The sequence below is a fragment of the Pinus tabuliformis genome, chromosome 3_1, assembly GCF_031772625.1.
Source record: "Pinus tabuliformis cultivar Carrire ecotype Pingquan chromosome 3_1, CPIR1, whole genome shotgun sequence".
Taxonomy (NCBI): Eukaryota; Viridiplantae; Streptophyta; class Pinopsida; order Pinales; family Pinaceae; genus Pinus; species Pinus tabuliformis.
This window is the reverse complement of record NC_142301.1, coordinates 781,798,248-781,818,875: the sequence shown is the minus strand read 5'-3', so window position 1 is coordinate 781,818,875 and position 20,628 is coordinate 781,798,248. Positions and strand designations below refer to the sequence as shown.

The window sequence follows — 20,628 nt, the reverse complement described above, 5'->3', positions numbered from 1 at the left end:
ATGCTTTTTCTATATTAGGTTAATTCTTAGAGGGTGATATTAATGACAAAGATCCCTATACAGATACAAAGGTAATGACAAAGATACCTCTGGATATTAATGCTTAGAGGGTGATATTAATGACAAAGATCTTGATTTTCCAACAAGACTAAAAATTAGACATTTATCGTGGTGGCAAGAGGCCCAAGCATAAGCAATAGATAATAGATTTACTTGTCTTTTCTAGTTTCTAGTAGTTTTTATAACTATTGACTCTTTCATATTTATTATGATATTTTTTAAAACAATATATGACAATTTAAGTTTGAAGTTGGCAATTATAACTCATTAGTAATGAATTATGAATATGATGCTTCATGAAAGTTGAAAGTTGTTTCATTTTATAACATTTCATTTCATGTTAGATATTATTTGTTGTAATGGTTACACTTAGCTTACAAGTACAACGTTGGTGATCAATGATGATAAATGTTATATATTGAATTTTGAAAGCTTGAAACTTTAAGATTGATGAATCATGAGACTCAATTTGTTGTATGTTACTATGTTACTAACTTGTGGACGTGGTTGATAAAGATTATAACTTCTAGATGATTGTTGTTCTATGGTTCAATCTATGTTTTTTTATGTTTTTATATCTAATTCATCATTCTACATATTTTTGTTGACATATACATATCAAACTATAAAGAATATAAAATATATATAGATATATATATATATATATATATATATATATATATAAAAACGCTCCGGGATTCGCTCCCAAACCGGGAGCTTCTGAAAATGTCACTCCCGCACACGTTTTCGCTCCCGCTCCCGCTCCCAAGTAACACTGCGCCAGCACTTGATCCTTCAATGCACGAGGGGGGAATTCGTTGGGTTCAAGTAAGAATTTGTAGATCACGTTGGGTCACTAAAATCTCTAATCATGGGCCCTAGGTTGTCCTTGCTCATCATGGCCAAGACTCCCAATCTAGAAGAGGAAGCATTTGCTTTTTTGATCAAATTCCTTCAGCTACCAGTGAGAAGTGTCCTAAAAAGGGTAGATTTGTCAAAAGAGTAGGATTCATCCCCAAACTAGATATAAAGTCAACAAAGGCAAGAAGAAAATCCCTTATTATGCATGAGGGAAGCTTGGATGGCAAATTCACAAGGCTTTGGCCTAGTCCCAAAGCAATCCAAGATTGACATCTCAAAAAAATAGAATGTTCCAAGTAATGTTCATGGGCAGTGATAATGGTTTTTATGCGTTTATCTTTAGCACCAAAGAAGAGACTAACTTGATCTTCAAATCGAGCCCATATTTGAAAAGTTCAAAGGGAATGTTCCTTCCCCACTGGACTCTTAACTTTAATCCAGACATGGAAATTTCATCTACACCCGTATGGATAAGACTACCTCATCTCCCCATTATTTTGTGGGTAAAGCACTGAAAGGAATATTCTCATCTACACCAGAATTTGTGTGGAAACAGACTTTGAAAAGTGTCTGCCAGATATGGTTCAACTCAATCTTGAAGACTAGAGCCATCTTCAAGCCCTTGATTATGAGCAGATCCCTTTTTAAGTGTAAAATTTGCCATGAGTACAGACATTTGGCTGAGAGCTGCTCAAAAGTTCAAGCAAATCAATCATCTGTAAAGAAGGTTCCAGCTCCCCAGAATAATTCTGAGTAACAACCATTCAAGCAAGTTTCAAGAAGGTGCAAGAAACAACAGCCCAAGGAGACTCAGAGTAAATGGAGCATCTAACAACAACAACAAATTTGCTACTATGATTCATCAGGAGGAAGAGGAAGAGGAACCTGTTCTATGAAGACCAACCCAGATTTTAATGTTGGGCCTTCAGGAAAAGATAAAAACAAAACAGTGGTAACAGCTCCAACCAACAAGGATGAGACTTCAAATTGGGATTCAGCATCTCCCCAAGAAATGGTTCCAGCTTCAAAAGGGTAAGAGTTCAAAGAAGAAAGGGAGGGAGAGAAGGAAACTATGGGCAAACAGATCCCTGAAGTCTTCGATTCTCCTTCCTTTTTAGAAGTTCTAAAGAAGAATTCACGTCCTTCTCCTCCGTTAACAAGAGGTAGGAAATCAAATAGAGAGAAAGAAGCATAATCAAGAATCTCAAGGGGTGCTCTACAATCCCACAAAGCCTTCGCATATAACAAAAGGAAAGCCCAACATAATAGATAACTATGTTTTGTTTTTGCATTGTTTTATGTTGGCAATTTGTTTGAATTTATTCTTGCATCAGGAAGCAGCAAGATTAAATTTTGGAAAGTCTAGAATTAGATTTATCCCTTTTCATCCTTTTGTTGGGAGAAGGCTTGAAACATCCAGTTGGAAAACCCTACATCAACACTTTAATCCTCATGTAATTTTGCTGAGAGTAGTAGCTGCAGTATTTTTTGCTTAATACAAATAAGTTGAATAACTCTGATAAAATAAATCAACATAGATCCATATTCACCCCAGATCTATTTAGTACCACGAGAATAGTGTCTCCATCTATTTCTTTTGATCTTTGTTAGTGCTTATTAGATCCAGGGTTATGATATATCTATGCTGGTGCAATATGAGCAGCTCTTCCACTGCTACTACACAAACCTAATGGAAGATATCTCGTGAGTCGTAAGTATAAAAAATAAGTATATTATTTCTCAACATTGGCACCAGAAAGAAATTAGGGGTTGAGATAATAATGCACACATCAAATAATCAAAATTTATTTTTCTGATGACTCGACCAGTTGTGATTTCACAACGCGCAAGAAAATTACAGTTACTCCTTAACCCTTATGTGTTAAACCTGTCTGCAGAATAGAAATTCAATAAAAACCTATTTGAAGTGCTACCGTGAAGAAGATTTGTCTGTAAGAAAAACAAAAGAAATAAAATTCATAGTGTTTAAGCTCAATATGATAATGTCAAAACAATCTAATCAACAATCCATGAAGGGCTCTTCCATGCAGTACACAGCATCCCAAAACTTACCTTAAATGAAATCAGGGCGATACCCCGGAACTTCCCGGTGTCTGGAAACGTCATGCAATCCACTTCGGTAACGGTGCCACACCCTTCAAAGAAGCTCCGTATGTCATCTTCATTTGAGTAATAAGGAATTCCGCCCACATAAACTTTAGATTCATCGTAATTGCTCTCCTGACTGCAAGAAAAAGGGGACCACGATGAGCTAAGCTTCCTGGCTTCATTAAGCACGAGATAAACTATGCCATAGCCACCAGGGGCGATTTTGTAGAAATGTTTTCCTCCAGAGGAATCAAAACCCTAAGCAACCAATGACAATTGCAAAACACTACCCAGGGGGTCCAAATTCGTGCAATTGTTATCATTCCAGAGGGATCAAATCTCTAACCAACCAAACGCAATTGCAACACACTAGACATACACGGATATATACCAGCAACTCAATTGACCAAGCAGGATAGTGAAGAAATTATTTTAAAATTTTCCATCTACATGGGAGGTAATCATTAAAAAAGCAAACCCTTAATTTCTTCTGTGATGAAACAGAAACAATATTCGTTTGTAAGGCTTAAAAGATCGATAAATTATTTTAGGCATTTAAGGCATCCTAAATAGTATATGAGCTTCTTACCTCTGAGGTAAGGTGCCTTCATTTGCATTGATCACAATATCTTCTGCTGCGTCTGCTGCGTCTGCTGCTGATGACAATGCTAGGCCATCTGATGCGCTTTGCTCACTTTTGTTCTTCCCCTTCTTCTTCTTCTTCTTCTTCTTTTTCTTGGATTTAATGTCACCAGCATTCCCATTTTCCAAGTGAGTGTTCTCATCTTTTATTTGGCTGTCCTTACCTTCCTTTTTTCCCTCCTTTTTCTTCTTCGTTTTGGATTTTCTGCTTTCTGGATGGCCATTTTCCAAGTGGGTGCCCTTATCGTCCTCTCTTTCCTGCATTAGGGCACCCTTGTCTTCTATTTGCATGTCCTTGTCTTCTCCTTTTCTCCTCTTCTTCTTCTTCTTATTGGATTCGCTGCCCTCGTCATGACCATTTTCCAAGTGGGTGCCCTTGTTTTCCACTAAGACGCCCTTATTTTCCTCTTTTTCCAACTTCCTCTTCTTCTTCTGCTTATTGCTTTCGTCTTCAAGGGACTGTTCTTTATTAATTTTGCTTGGGGTAGCATCCTGTTGGGCTCCTTTTATTCCTACGGCATTTGATAGTTCTCTCAGTTTTCTTCTCTTTTCCCTTTTGGACAGCGATTGGCGTCCCTTTGCTGCAGAATCCAGGAGTCCCTGTATACCTCCGGAGGTTTCCCCATTTACTTCTTTCGAATTGAGAGGTAATGCTTTTGCAGGAACTTTTGCTCCGTCTGTTGTTGTTTTTGTTTGTGTTATTGGCGTCCCTACTGCAGAAGCTGCTTTTTCAGCCAAAGCTTCTCTTAGCTTTTGCTTGAGCTTTTTGTTTGACAGCACCATTTTATTGCTCGTTCCCTACTAAACTTCTATCTCCATTCGTTTCCTGTAAAAACTTCTCTCAGTTTTGAAAATATATATGCACATGACAGAAAACAACAATCTATGTTAGGGCCACTGTTAGTCATCATCGTACAGCTCTTTCATCGTAAAGTGAGCTCCACCGCTACTGAAGCTATTACAGGGATAGTTCGAAGTGCCTTTCTCATGAATGTTGTGGAAGGGTTTGGAGGTGTCATATGAAACATGGCTCCGCAAAAGAAATTCAAGAATGAGAATTTTATTAAAAATGGGATCGTAACTCGTATTGGTATCAGAATTGATATATTTCTTCGGCTTGAGGCTTTGTTAAAGGGCAACAAGGACTATTGTCACACCTAGTTGCATTGGTTGGGTTAATCATGTGAGGAGTTGTTCTTGAGTAAAGGAGATGAAGGACGCACTTTTTATCATTGAAATTTTGTTATTTTTGGCCCTTTTTATCATTGTAATTATGTTATTTTTGACATTTTTATTTGTGAAATTGTATTATTTTACTTTTTAGGGGTAAGTGTTTAAAATATTTTTGGTTAGTTGTTATAATTTGTTTAAGTGGATGGAGAAGCTTGAGTTGGAGGGGTCATTTTTGGTCTTAATGAAAAAATGGTTTCTCATTTTGCTTGGGAATTTGGAATAGCCACTAACAACCAAACAGAGTTTCTAGCCCTATGGAACAGATTGGAGATTGCCTAGGATCATAAAATCTCTAGAATAAAAGTCTTTGGGGACTCCATACTCGCCATATGACAGTTCACCAAAGCCAAGAAGGCCATTAGCAGTGAGGTTGTGACCCTAAGTCAAAGGATCCTTGCCTCAATATTTCATTTTGAACAGGTGAATTTCTATCATGTGTTTAGACATCTAAACTCGACTAGCAATGAACTTACTAAAAATGGTGCTAGCATAATCCAAGGAGAAATAAAATTAAATCAGAGAAGAGATTTCTCTCCATTCCCTTGACATGTTAGGTAATCTAAGTCTTAACATGATATTGTCAAAGAGAGCTTCTCGTCCCTCTCTGAAGCCTTTGAATATATTGTGCATGTCGAGGAGCAATCAAGTATATAGTATAGTAGATTATATTTTTTCCCTACAGTCTCAGATTATCAAGGTTCATCCCAGGTGTCCAAAGATAGTGTACAGGTGACCTCCCTCTCTGACATATTTCCTTATTGGAGGTCTTATCTATTTATTTTGCATGAGGTCTAGGTCATTACAATTTCACCTAGTTGAGGTGCTTAGTGCAATTTGCCTAAGAATGAAGTTAATTCCTTCGTCCTATAGCATCCCTTCAACGTCACTCCTCAACTCAGGTGAATTTTTTATGGAGATTGGGGTCTTCTCGTGGCGGGATGGCTCGTGCAAAGTTCGTGCTTCCTCTATATATTAATCTTATCAGGCCCACGACTTTCATCATGGTATACTACAATTGTTCTTTGATTCCTGGTTCATCCCTCTCCCCTCCAATTTTTTCATTGGACTGAGGTCATTAGAGTGAATATTTTAGTTATAGACTTCAAAGTTATGGGTCTTCAATTTAGAATGGCAGGAAATTTTGACTTCCAAGGGAACAATGATGCATCATCTGTAATTGGCAGGTTGTTGAATGCCTCCCAGACTCTACTTCTCTTTATTGAAAAGCTAGAAGACATGGTCAAGAGGCAAAGGTGCTCCTTCCAACTCTTCTTGGAGGCTACACTGCTCTCCCATCATGTAAAAATGGAAGACTCTTTGGATGGACTGAGGGAGGAATTTCACTTGCTTTTTTCTTAGGTGGTTATGTTGGAAGTTTCCTCATCCACTACTGCAAGAGCGACTCATAGAGGCATTGGTTCTAGGGCTTCCGCAAAACGCAAAAGGACTCACCATCTTAGAGGGCCCAAAGAGGGTGATCATAGTTTCGGGTGAACTTTGTTGTATGTCCTGGAGACATTTTTGAATAAGTGGTTGGTTATAGTTAACTTTGTCTATATGCTATGTTTTTTTGTAAATGCATCTTCCTGCTTGGGGCTTTTTGCAGAATATATAGTGATCGTGTTTTTTGGATGAACTAGTTTGCTATCTCGAGGGCTAGTAAAATCTCGATTTACTATGATGAAGATATTTTTTTGTATTAGAGACCAAATGTAAGGGTTTTGGGCCCTCTCCCAACTTTTATTAATATAAATATCACTACTTATTCTGTTAAAAAAATGTTTAAGTTGAAAAGTCTAAGGAAATTACATCATTATTGAGAGCCATTTTAGGATAAGTGGAATTATGTTTTTTTTTTAAACAATATATGGGGTTAGTTTTGTTGTTAATTAAGAAGGGTTTAGAGATTTTTATGTATAAGTTTTCTTTTAAGGTATTAGGTGATTTAGGTACTTGTATTAACTTCAACAAGATGGCTATATTAGAAAGATGAATGTTCATAAATTTTGCCTTTTTCAATGAAGTTAAAAAAAAAAAGTATAAAATTTATAATAATGTTGATATAAATAGTTTCGTAAAGGAATGTGAGTTTGGTTTGTGATTCAAAAAAATGGATTAGACATGTTTCACAAATTCACTTAGGTAATCCATTTTTACATTATTTGGGGAGCAAATGTTAAATACCTAAAAGAAATTTCACAGTGAGCTTGTATTGGTTTGCTTGGAACTATGAGGAACATTGATGGAATCATGAAATTTGCATGGTTTCACATTTGTTGTCATGATTTTGGGCAATTCTCATGGTTGCACTCCCTACTGTTATAATTCTAGATCCTTACAATTTTGTATTATTATTTTTTCCTAGAGGCTGGCCTATTTTTGTCCTTTGAGTACTTCTTGTAGAAGTATGCTCCATTGAGATCTATGGTTATTATCTAATCTCATGATCGTATGCTCATATTTACTGTCTTGAATGTGATAATTCAAACTCTTCTTTTATTCTAATATTGTAACAATTTTATGCAACTTCAACCATCTCTTCAATGGTAAATAATGAAAAAGTGTTATACTTTTTCACAACTTTCCCATGGAAGTTGATCATTCAGATGAATTTCCTTAGAAAACAATGCCAAATTCCTATAACAAAGGGAAGAAATGTGGTTTCCACTATATTGATCAATTCTATTGATCCCTTTTTCCCTCTCCTTTATAGTAAACTCAAAACCATGTGCTTCCACTAAGTGTAGCCCTTATTCTTCATCTCTTTGAGCTAAATATATGTAGCATATCCAAGAACTACCATGTTCTTGTATTGTATACCACCACCATGGTTATTTTTTATGTTTTGATTATGAAATTGAGTTACATAATCATGAATACATAATCATGAAGAAATAGGGGTTAGTACTAAGATCGAGCAAGGACAACTCCCCTATTCTACTTCCACTAATCCTAAATCATCTAACGAAAAATGAACCTTGTTCTAGGATTTTGTTACTATTGAGTGGGCCTTTAGAGATATCTTTGCATACATAGTTAAAAGCTTTAAAGTTGTCCCCAAGCTTCATGCAGAGAAGGTTAATGCATTACTTAGTTCGTTAAAGAGTTTGTGCATTGCCAATGAGCATCCACAAGTCTTGGTATGCAAACCAACAATTCCGAACCCCTCCCCCTATTAGAAATAATGTTATACCCAATTTAGCTCCATTGCCTACAAGAAATCCATTACAATGTCACTAATATTAATCTCAATTTTATTATAGTTGATATTTTTAATGCTTGGAGCATCTTCCTCTCTAGACCATTCAAGAATATAATGTTATTGTTCCAATCGCACCTTTAATATTTCCAATTGTGACCATGGGATGTAGAATAGAGTTACTAGTACAGGGAATATATGACTCATGATAACCTATTTTATATAATTCTACAACAAGAAGTCATCATGAAGAACACAGTCGACTAATCGGGAGGATGTGTTTCACTACTAGTTCCAAGTTTTCACTACTTGATTTTAAATTGACAATTTATGATGTTTCTCGACATTCAATTGAATAAACTAATTTAAAGCCCCAAAGATCCCCTATTCAAATGAATATGATATCCTTTCGATAAAACTTTGACATGTTATAAGCTTCATAAATTTCCACCTCCAAACTCTTATAAAACAAAAGAATGGTCGGATGGCATAACATGACAAAGAAGGATCAATTTTTTAGTTGCATGATATGCAATATCTATTGAAGGAAGATTGGGTGTGGTTGGAAACATATATGGAATTATCTTGTTGGGATGTAAACAAAGCTTCTTCCTTGATTCATAGTATATCGATAGCTAAAAATGATTTAGGAATGTTACTGCGAGAGAATCAAAGTTATGAAATGAAACTCATTAGAGCTCAATGTACCACTTTGCTACCATTGTAGTTAGGGTGCACCAAAAAATTCTAGGCCTAGTGGAATCGTCCATCAAAGAATTTTATGAACATCGAAGTTGGTGCATCATAACATAATTTGCAGTATCTTCTCCAACTTTTCCTTTAAAACTTGGGAATGTCTAGAGATAGGTTTGTATGAACCTAGGGCCAAACAGGATGATGTAACATGTGGCCATTCATAAGCTTTGTCAAATGGGGAAGATTCAACATTGCCAATAAAGGTAGTCTTGTTTGGGTCACTACATTCTAACTTCTAAGATTGTGCCCAAGCATTTGATGGGTACTTAAGAAAGAATCTCCTAGCTCATAATCAGTACCAAGTGCAAAAGGAGTGTTTGTTCATAATTTAGGGTTTAAAGGGAAGCTAGTTAAAAACTAGATATATAAAGGAAGTTCCCCGCTTGATGGATTTCTCATTATTCTGAAGGAATTGTTTTCTATGGTAAGCTAGGAGTGAGAAAACTCTCCCTCCCAAAGATGGATTAGACATGAGCATATACCCCCTCTAAATAGAAAGGTGAGGAAGGAGGTAGATGAACTCCCTGCGGACATGTTGAAACGAGGGATGCTCAATAATGCATTGGCTATATCGTCCAACATCACAATCGATGTCATCCGAAAAGGAAAGGCACCAACGCCTCCTGATATAGAGGGTTGTGTTCCCAAACCATTATTAGGAGCTAGTACAAAAAGGTATTATACCTCCATTTAATGCTCTAGAACGGGGAGGAAAAGTATTTATAACAAGGACACTAGGGATGGGGGGTTTGACTCATTTCCAAGAGATAGTCGATGTGATGGTGTGTGTGCCCTCTATTATTGAAGTACTAGTGACGTTATCCATTCTAGACCACTATAGAAAATGATTTATGATGTGAATTGAATTCTTTAGAGCTTGAGCTTGTAAATGAATAAGACTATTCGAACCAATAAGGGGGGAATTCTAGCTCATTCCAAATGGATCAAGGATATATTCAATTTTGATAACATTGATATGTCCTTGAGGTGGAGGACATGGAACCCTTCCAAGATCAAAATATGGCCAATCAAATCCCTTGAGAATCCTTTGGCCAAAATTTCTTCCTCGCTAAGATCTTCCCTATGGGATTATTGAAGTTTAATTGGGTTAGCTCTAGTGGTTCTCTCAAAGGAGAGTTAGTGTTATTCATCCTATGTATTTGAGGAGGTGGCTCCACACTTCATAGAGAAAGAGCTTGAGTCCTTCTAAACTAGTGAAGTGGTTGGTCAACCACTTTGAATCTAAGACTCAAAAGCAGTACGACAAAGACAACCTAGGTCTAACTAAAAATTAAAAATAAAAAGAATTTAACTACAAAAATTCTTGAGACCAATCAACAAACAAACTACTCTTCCAAAGCTTCATTGAGGATGGCTAGGACTTGGATCCAAAATAGTGAAGAGTTGATCACGAGGGGATTTTCGAAGTCACCTTAGGATGATTATAGCCCAATTCTGATCAACAAAGGTGTGGTAGATAGTTCCAATAACCTACTTGCAACATTCACCAAAGGTGCAAGTACCCTCATGAAGATGAACACCCTCGAGGGGAGCTGAAATGGTGATTATGAGTTTGCCTCTAGTACCATAAGCACTTTCCTCTTACGGACAACTAAGAGATGGTCAAGATTATGTGTATGGGTAGTGTAACATCCTTGGTGAAAATTTCATGTAATAAAAGTTAATAAAGGAAAAATAAGACCACGATTAAGGGACACTTATTCCAAGTTGAATCTTGGGCAAAGATATCGTAGTGGGCATCATTAGATGTGTGTTTTGGCTAAGGAAAATTGGCAAAGGCTAAGGAAAAGGCATTAAAAGGCAAAAAAACATTTTTGGCACATTTATTTATGAAAATAAAGGAAAATAGGAGAAAAGGAAGGTAAAAGGTCACAAGTTGCATGTGAGGAGGAAATTGAAGGAAAATAATGGAAAATGAAGAAAATAGAGGCCTCATTAATAAAAAGGCTTTTGAGGATTAGTTGGTAACCTTTTATCGGTTCAAGTTTGGAGCTATCTCATTATTCCCTCTCTCTCTCACTCTTGGTCACTTAGAGTTTTCTTGGAGCACTCTAGCTTTGGATCAAGGAAGGAAAAGAAAGCAAATGGAAAGAAAGGAAAGCAAGGATTAAGGAAAGGAAAGCAGGATCAAGCAACTTCAATAGGAATACTTGCAGGTAACCTTTTGCATGTGTGATTTCCTAGCTAGTTTAGACATACATGGCTTTGCATGTTGGTGTATGGTTCTCTTGTTGTTGGTGGCATGGTTTTGTCGGGTTATGACAGTGGTTTTCAACCTAGCCTTTCCTTTTTCCAGATGCCATGGTATTGGGATGTGTTATCACTCCTCCGGATCTCCAAGGCTAAGGAAGAGTCTAGCTGAGGTAACCACAAACCAATCTTTTGACTTGGTAGCTAGCTCTACCAAGCCGGAGAGGGATCTCTCCAAAGGATCACAGCGAAAAGGGTTGTATGGGTTAGGGTTTTATGCTAGATATAGTAGCTTAGGGTTTTGATTTGATTTTATTGGGGTTGTTGGAAGAGTATTATGTCAAAGAGATTAGGTCAGGGCAAATAAGGGTATGATTGCAGACATCTGATGGAGCAAGGTAAGTAGGCACTCAAACACTTTAAGGTTATGAAGTGAGATGGATAAGACTGGTGAGGTGCTAGAAAGAGCAAGACAAGCATGTATTATTTCTAAACTGAAGAAAATGGATAAACTATGAAGATTTCCCCAAAACAGAGCATGTAAGATGTATTCTGCTCATCAACTTGAAAATCAACATATCATAGAAGTGAACTGAAACATGGGAGTACAAAACATTCAAACATATGAAACATAAGAAGAAACTATGTCAAAATTCCATACCACGGGTATTCCACCAAAATAGCTACAACTCATTCATTAAATTCTGCCAAATACTGATTACACTAGTGTCTCTGATCAATAGTATAACATCCAACTGAGTCCAACCCTTGTCTATGGTGAAGAAAGGGACTAAATAGACATGAAAACCACTTCCCCTCATCCTCAAGGGTTGACTCCATGAGGTGAGGAAGATATTACACAAAAATCTGAAATGATAGCTAACTTGTAGGATGGTCCAAGTGACTCATTCCTATCTTAAGTGAATTGATTCATTACACCTCATCTACTTGATTTACCTAATGCATTTACCCTAGGTAATAGTAAAAACATGATAATTACATCCAATTTGATCATTTACATAGGTAAAATCATAATTTTCCAAGGTGAAAATGAAAACATGAGAGAAACTCAGAAAATTGGAGAAGACTGTCAAACGCGCCCTCTCTTTGTCAAATGCGCCCTTTCTCTGTCAAACGCACCCTCCAAGTTCAGGACTGCTTTTGGGTGCCTTCCCAGTGTCCAAATTTGCTCCAAGATGGCTTGTTTGAAAGCCCTTCAAGTCTAATTTCTAGACATGTCATCAGTTTTCAAATTGGAGCTCATATGCCTTGTAAAAAACTCTATCCCCCAAGACTGGTAAACGCGTAGTGCCCAAGCCATAAATGAGGCAAAAAGGTGGGTTTTTGGTGGTTTTTGACCTTTTTGACTGACTTGTTTGTCTCCAAATGCCTAGAAAATGCAAAGGGGCATGTCCTCATCACCTTGAATCCAATTATGTTGACCTTTTTCTCATTGGATGCCCCAAGAAAGATCGCAACACCCTAGGTATTGCGCGTTTGACCTTTTTACTGTGTTAAAAATGCCTCAAAAAACACAGAAATTCACAACTTGAAAAATTTGCTCAAAACTTGTCAAAATTGAGCCCAGGAAATCTCGTTGGAAAGCTTATCCTGTCTAGTTTCTAGATATACCTTTATTTTTTAAAATGGACTTGATTTGACCCTCCAAAAATGGATTCTCCCAAGACTGGTCAAAAAGTGCAGAATGAGGGTGCAAAAATGAAGTGTGCTCTTTCAGGAAACTTTTGGAGGTCTTCCTCAACTTCAAATTGAGCTCATGATAGCTCACTAGAAATATCTTTCTATATAGTTATCATTTGACTCATCAAGAAAGTCATTTGGACACTCCATCTAGGAGAAAAAATGATTTTCCCAAGGTCACTCCAGAAGTGCAGCAACTCTCTTGTAGCAATTGTATTTTTGAAATTTCTCCAAAACCATGACACCTGTGTAAAAACTGAAGGATTTTTTTCATCCTTGGCCTATTATGGACAAAAGCCTCTCTCACTTTTGTCAATTTTTTTTTTAACCGCAACGGATATTTTATTAAAGGGTGGCCAAAGCCATATCAAGTTTTACAATTTCCTGTTTCTAAAAGAACAGATTTCTGCATTTACAAGATCAACTTGTCCTTTCAAGGAATGGCTGCCATGTACGGTTCTCCTGCATCTATGCTGATCATGTTCTTTTCTAGATTACATCCAATATTTGCCAGGCTGTCTGCTTCTGTGTTTAATTCTCTTAGGATGTGGTAGATTTGAACTGAAGAGAAGTCCTTCAAGAGTCTATTCACTCTTAAAATCTGTTTGTTCAATATTGGATCCTTGAGCCCTTTCTTATTTAATAGAGATTTTATCAGCAATTCTGAGTCTCCAAACACTAGAATTTCCTTTGGGTTTCCTTTTCTGACCTGTTGGCAAGCTTTTAAAAGACTGAGGACTTCTGCCTGATTGTTGGTTTTAATTCCGAGACCCCATCTGTAATCCTCTTTTCTTCCATTCGGGAAGTAGATGACCCCCCCAGCTCCTGACCTGCCTGGATTACCTTTCGAAGCTCCATCAAAGAAAATGGTGCATTTTCCTTGAGATTTCCACCACTTCTGGAAGTTTTCCAAAGTGTCTCGAATCTGCCAGTTTTCCTTGTGTTTTGGGCGAGTGATTAAAGAAGGGCTCGATGAAGGAATGTAATCACCCAGCCATGCTCTTTCTTCATCTCTTAGGGAGTTGTCTCTGACATTGGTTTGTCTCAGAGTTTCTATAAGTAGTTTCTTGGCCTTTTCTGCGACATTTCCTGCAGACATTTCTTTTTGGTTAAAAACAATTTCATTCTGGGAGAGCCACAACTTCCAGCACACATATTTTGGAGCTGCAATCCACACCTTATGCCAAAGAGTCTTGTCTGCGATGCTATAAGGATACCGAGCTTTCCAAGACAGAAACATGTCTGTTATTGAACAATGCACCGGTGGACTAACATTCAGTCCCGCCAAGAAGCTGGCCCAGGCCATCTGTGCATACTCACATTCAATGAACATGTGAGCTGAGGTCTCCAAGGCTTTTTTGCAGAACACGCATCGATGTGGACCTGCAATGTTCCTTTTACAAAGATTTTCTCTAGTCAGTATTTTGTTATGAAACAAGGTCCAGAAGAAGAAATTGATCTTCGGGATGCTGAAGTTTTCCCAGATCTGCCTCCACACTGCTTCCGGATGTAAAGAGTCCTTTTTGCCTTGCATCTGTAAGTACCCTTGCTTGGCTGTGTAGACCCCTGTTTGTCCCCAACCCCATGAATCTTCCTCGTCTTTGTGCACTGGAGTGAAATCTGTGATTGCATCCATGAAGTAGTTCAGCTGATTTTTTAGGTGTGCTGGTATGTTGGGCAGAGTCCAACACTGCCAATTGCCTTTATTATCCCACTCTGCAATGTCCTCGATTTTCCTGATTCCTTTTGATCTTAACCATACTCTTAGATCTGCGATTTCGTTTATGACCGAAAGAGGAGGGTGGCCCATGATTCGGTCTCTCCACAGCAATGATTTTTTGTCGTTCCCTGGAATTTTATACAAATGTGTCCTGAAGAAGTCTAACCCTTTGCAACAAAGCCTCCAAGCCTGTGTTCCTCCAGGAGAAGGCGCTGGGTTATAGGAAATGATCGACCGATTTCTGAGATATTTTAAATTTAGGAGCTGGCTGATTGGATGCGTGGGTTCAGATATAAGCTGCCACAGAAGTTTGCAACCCAAGGCGAGATTTGCATGTTGGGGGTCTCTGATTTGGAGTCCACCTTCAGCAATGGGGCGCTTCACCATTTCCCAATTAACTAAGTGAAAACGATTGCTGTTCCCCTTCCCTCCATTCCACAAAAAATTCCTCATTAAACAAGAGATCTGGTCTGCGATTTGCCTTGGAGCCATTAACAAGGAGGCTTGGAAAGTGGGCAGTGCTGAGAGCACCGAACGGATGAGAGTGAGCTTGCCGCCTGTGGAAAGCCAGACTCCGCCCCACGCTGCTATCTTTTTTTTAAACTTGGATATTACCTCCTCCCATAAATAATTTCGGTTGGATCCCATCGTCAACGGGAGACCAAGGTACTTTATTTTATCCCACTCTACATAGCCTTTGAATCCCAATTCACTGGCTATCCTTTCAATTGTTTGTTGATCGGTATTCCATCCATAGACTGCACTCTTCCTCTCACTGATAAGTGCTCCAGTGACACTACAGTACTTTTGGAGAATTGTCTTGAAGGATTTAGCAATTCTCATGGAAGTGCCCCCGAGCAAAAGGGAATCATCGGCAAAAAGCGCATGGTTTACTGGGGCTGCGCCTTGTACGATTCTTATCCCAGGAATGATGCCACTTTGTTGCTCCCGTGTCAACTTTCTGCTTAAAGTGTCCGCCATCATAATATAGAGAAAGGGAGACAAGGGGCAACCTTGCCTCAGTCCCCTGGTGGCTAAAAAGAACTCTGTTGGTCTCCCATTTACCATTGGAGCTATCCAGATGTTTTCAATGCAGGCTTTAATAAGGTTTATGAATTCCTGTCTAAACCCGAAGGCTGCAAGCACCCTAAGCAGGAAAGAACGGTTAACACGATCAAAAGCATTACTCATATCTAGTTTAATAATCATACCTTGCTCTTTCCGAGAGTGGCTGGAATGGAGAGCCTCTTGGATTTGAATGACATTGTCCAAAATTTGCCTGCCTTTCACAAATCCTCCTTGGGCTGGAGAGATGAGTTTTTGGAGAAGAGGCTTAATTCTGTTTGCCAGCAGTTTAGCTACGATCTTGTATGATGTATTACAAAGAGAAATCGGCATGTATCTGTCAAAGGATCCTGAGTTTGTTTCTTTTGGAATTAAGGCAAGGAATGTCGATTTTATTCCTCCACCCACTTTTGCCTTTCTCAAGGTTCCTCTTATCATTCTGAAGAGGTCGGTTTTGATGATCTCCCAACAAATTCTATAAAAATGTGCTGTGAAACCATCGGGACCTGGGGCTTTGTCTGGCTCCATAGCCCAGACTGTATTAGTTATCTCTTCTTCCGTTACAGGTCTCATCAGAGAGTCATTATCTTCCTCACTGACTAGATTTGGAATGGTTGAGAGAAACTCTACTTCATCCTCCTCTTCCCCATTACTTTCTGCACTCAGAAGATTCTGAAAGTGATTTACAGCTGCTTCTTTGATTTGAGAAAATCCTTTATGGACCTGACCACTGGTGCTGGTGATTTCTGTTATATGATTACGCGAAAGACGGGCCCTGCACTGTCTGTGAAAATATGAGGTATTTCTGTCCCCAGATTTGAGCCACAGGCTTCGAGACTTTAAACGCCAATATTCCTCTTCATTTCTGAAGGAACAGTATACATTCCTTTGTGCAGATTTTTCATTAGCTAAATCTGTAGAAGAGGGATCTTTCTCCTCCATTTCAAGTTGTATTCCTTCCAATTGAAGAACTGCCTCCTTCCTCTGTCTATTGGGAGATTGCATGGATTTCTTTATCCAGCTTTTGAGCTCTTTTTTTGTGTTTTTCATTTTTTGTTCCCACACATAGCTTGGGGAACCGAATACATCTATCCTCCATGCTGCTTGAACTGTATCTATAAACCCTTCTTTCCCTGCCCAAAGGGGGTTGAAGCGAAATGGAAGGGGACCTAAGTCTTCTTCTTCTTTTAGGCATAAGAGAATATGCTTATGATCCGATGTGAGCTTTGGGAGAATCTTGGTGAATACTATTCTTTTGTCCATCATTAGAGAGCTGCTGATGAGAAACCTGTCCAATCTGGCGGAAATATGATTTTCTCCGGTTCTATTGTTTGTCCAGGTGTATTTTCCTTTCACTGGTTTGAAGTCTACCAAATCCCATTGCAGAATCAGATTGCCCACTGTATTGATGAAAGGATCTCTAGACTGAATCCCTCCTTTCTTTTCTTTGGGATCTAGAGTTATATTCAGATCACCACCTATGACTAAATTTGAGGGGCTGATTTGCGCTATATAATCCAGGAGTGTCCTCCAACACTCTCTCTTTTCTTCATACTGAACAGGGACATACAAGTTGAACAGAGCGAGGGAAAGATTACTTACTGTGTGTCGCAGCTCTGTGAAGATCCAATGTTGGGTTGCTAAGAATCGTTCAAGGGAGAAGTCTTTTGTCCAAAAAGTACCTATTCCTCCAGCTGTGCCTCTTGCACTAACAGCCTTTCCTGAATCAAATTTCCATTTCATAGCACTGGTGTTTAGAAGAGTTTCCCCTTCTATTTTGGTCTCTTGGAGCATTAGGATGTCCGCGGTCTCCATCTTCAATAAGTCTTTGATAGCCTCTGCCTTGTTGGGATTACCCAGACCCCTACAGTTCCAAGAGATCAACTGCATCATTTACCGCTAATAGGGATAGGCCCTCCTCCTTTGGAGGCTCTAGGCCTGATATTCCTCCCTAGTGTCATTTCGATAGTAGCTTGACTGCCTAGGGTTTTTTGTCTTTCTGACTCCTCTTCTCTAGCTTCCTTGTTTGATCTTCTCCCAGCCCTTTTTGTTGACCTTTCAAATGTTTCATCATCTGATGATCCCATATTCTCTACGGTTTTCTTCTTTTTTTTGATTATATCTGCGTATGTAGGGGAAGAGATATTGCATGAGTTGGGGATTGGGTTATTACCTGGTTCTGTGGATTCAATATTCTCCTGCTGTGGAGGTTCTTCTTCCCCTGCTTCCGGTGGATTTGAGGGAGGCGCGAGGATTTCAAAGGGGTTTATGTCCCCCTCATTGCCTTTTTTTTTCACTGCTACCAACGTTTTGGTTACTCGTGCTTCCGTTATCTGTTTTGTTCTCTGTCCCTTTAGCCTTGTTTTTGTTATTCTGCCTGCTGAATGTTGTCTTCTTTGCCTGTTTCCATTGTTCTTCTTTTTCCTTCTCTGATGTCTCCTCATTTCTTTTTTTGCAGTATCTTGCAAAGTGCCCGTACTCATGACAGAATCGACACTTGAATGGCAGCTGTTCATAATCAAGCTCTTGTATGTGTGTCCAGTTTGCCACCGATAGCTGAATCGCTTCGGGTAATCCTGTTTCCAAATCGACCTCCACGCAGATCCGTGCACAAGAGTACTGATCCTTCCGTGGGGCCTGGTCTATGTATTTTCCAAGTGCATTTCCAATGGATTGGAGGGAGCTTTGATTCCAGCAATGCAGAGGAAGATGCGGGAGGCGCACCCAAACAGGAACCGCCTTGGGCACGTCTTGCGCTGGATCAAAATCAGTAGACCATTTGTTCAAGTAGAGACCTTGAGGCCCCATGAAATATGGCCCGTTTCTGAAAATCAGGCCTCTGTCCTCTGTACTGTCAAACAAGAAGACAAAAAACCCTTTGCCTACAAAATAGATCTTGATTCCTTCGTTTACCAAGGGTAGCCAATTCCTTTTGACCCATTCTTCGACTGCTCTCGGGGATGGCCACAAACCGGTGAATTGACCAATCAGACCTTTTTCTGCAAGGTTTAGCGCGGATCTGCAGATTTCCTCCTCAGGTAAGGCTACCTTGGGTATGCTGTCCAGTTTTTTGACAAATTTTTGCTGATGGCTAGAGGCCTGGCGTTTTCCTGTTGCTGAAACAAGAGCCTTGAAGGCTTCGATCTCCGGAGGGAAGGGAGGAGGGGCCGCAGGGCCGCCTCCATTCTCCATGAGGGAGGGCGCAAGCGGGATCTCTCAGAAGACGCGCTAGGGTTGCAGACGCGTCCGTGGATAACTTTAGGGAATAATATTTAACCGTAGGGAAAAATATTAATTAGAAACCCTTCTCACTTTTGTCAATTTCATCTCTGTTTGGTCAGAAACATAGTTTGAAGAAAAATTGGCCCTATGTGTGGCAAATGATTTGTCCCTTGGAATGACTTCTTAAAAAATGATGGAGACATGATGTCTATGAGTTGGAATGGCCTCATACTTGCTTAAATGACCTCCCTTATGCCTCCTCTACTCAGATGTCTCTGATTCCATAGCCAACCCTAGCTCAGTGGGAGAGGAAATTAGTGTTAGTGCTTGTGGAAAATGATGATTTGGACACCCTTGGGAAAAGACAATTCCCTTTGGCATTCACTTAACTTTTTGAAACATTACCCTTTCACTTGAATATTTCCTTTGAAAATTTATTCTTTTTATGGTCTTTGAGAACTCTTTGAATTTCACTTTGCTTTAATGAAGTTGACATATAGAGATTGAGTTGGCAGCTTAGGAACAATACTTATTACATATAGTGAACATAAAATTACACGATGAAATAAGAATTTCTCTTTACAAATCATCTTCACATGGTGAAGAAATTTCATTTGATCACCCTTTACTTGTTGGTATTATGCAATGGAATGGAATTCTATTGGAACCTTGGAAACCCTAATGACCTAATGAAACCTTGAAAAACCCTAAAAGACCTAATGAGACCTTGAAGGACTGAATTTCAAGATGACATGACTGATGTGATGGCATGATGTCATTAACTTTATGGACAATGGATACTCAGCAAGTTTGAAATGAGCTAGCAAGGGGTAAATTTCTAAAAGGAGTAAAGGAAACCCTAATTCAACCTTCAGTGACCAAATTTTTGCATGACGACCTAGTGGAATGACAAAAAATTCAGAATGGGACCCTAATATGATATGAAAAGAGGATTTTTGATCACTAATGGTAGTATGCAAATACTGTCTCTAACAGGATGTTTATTTCACTTTTTGAGCTTTGGTTTGTCGGATGGATTTCGGAATTTGGGGCGGAGGTGGTCTCAAGGTTCATTCCCAAAGGCCTAGGAATCTCTTTACTGGTTTTGGTGGGATACACGGTAAACCCTGAGGGAGAAGTCTTGGTTTAGGGCCCAGTGATCTGGGTTTGGATTGCGATAAAGCCTGATAGACTGGTCTCAGTTTAGGGCCTAGTGATTTGGGATTAGATTGTGGTAAATCCTGAGATACAAGGAGATGGAAAATTCCTCAAGGATAGTGATGGATTACGGATGACATTCCAAGTTCGGTTTGGTTGTGATCGAAGCACCGATTTTGGTGTGATCGTGGTTTGGTGAGTGTGGAGGTGATTTAACCTCTGGATTCCCTTGGTTTCTTTATGAGATCCCACATCCATGCTTGGAATATGGCACGTGGGTGATTGACTGAAAGAGAGATTTGGTTCAGCGATGTCTATGGTCGCATGGTACATGGAAGTCCCGAACCTGGTTGGATTTGCCTATGATTAATAAAAGCTAAGTTCTCTTACTTTTGTACTTATTTATATGTGGATTTAATGGCTGCCATATATCTGATATTTATATGGTTTAATGTTGGTTATATGTATGGTTATGTGACTGGTTCAGGTCATGGTTATTTCATGTATTTACTTGTAATTGTTAAATGGATGGATGCAAGACCTAATTGATGATATAATAGTCCAAAGGGGCAGTAGGTGATCCTTCTAGATATGTTTCACAAGTTCCTTTAAACATTTATGCTATGTCTTGTATCCTAGACCTATAGGTTACATTGATGCCAAGTGTTTGACATAATGTCAGTCTTGGTTA

The 20,628-nt window shown here is 38.9% G+C and overlaps 2 protein-coding genes across 2 annotated transcripts in view; both read right to left on the bottom strand.

Moving 5' to 3' along the window:
• PHIP1 (phragmoplastin interacting protein 1) overlaps positions 1–4,757 on the bottom strand; it is a 41,508-nt gene extending 36,751 nt beyond the window's left edge. Inside the window, exons 1-2 of the mRNA XM_089411898.1 lie at positions 3,620–4,757; positions 2,995–3,166 (exon numbers count right to left, since the gene is read on the bottom strand). Coding sequence (XP_089268024.1) covers positions 2,995–3,166; positions 3,620–4,455 — 1,008 coding nt within the window. The 5' untranslated portion in view covers positions 4,456–4,757. The remainder of the gene's footprint in view (positions 1–2,994; positions 3,167–3,619) is intronic.
• Positions 4,758–17,834: 13,077 nt separating this feature from the next.
• On the bottom strand, positions 17,835–18,749 carry LOC149189732 (uncharacterized). Its single transcript, XM_089410321.1, has one exon. It carries the CDS (start codon positions 18,747–18,749, stop codon positions 17,835–17,837), a length of 915 nt encoding a protein of 304 aa, XP_089266447.1.
• Positions 18,750–20,628: the final 1,879 nt, after the last annotated feature.

What these genes read in the sequence shown, in the direction of transcription:
- LOC149189732 (XM_089410321.1), bottom strand. Translation starts at nt 18,749, where the DNA reads ATGGAGAATGGAGGCGGCCCTGCGGCCCCTCCTCCCTTCCCTCCGGAG.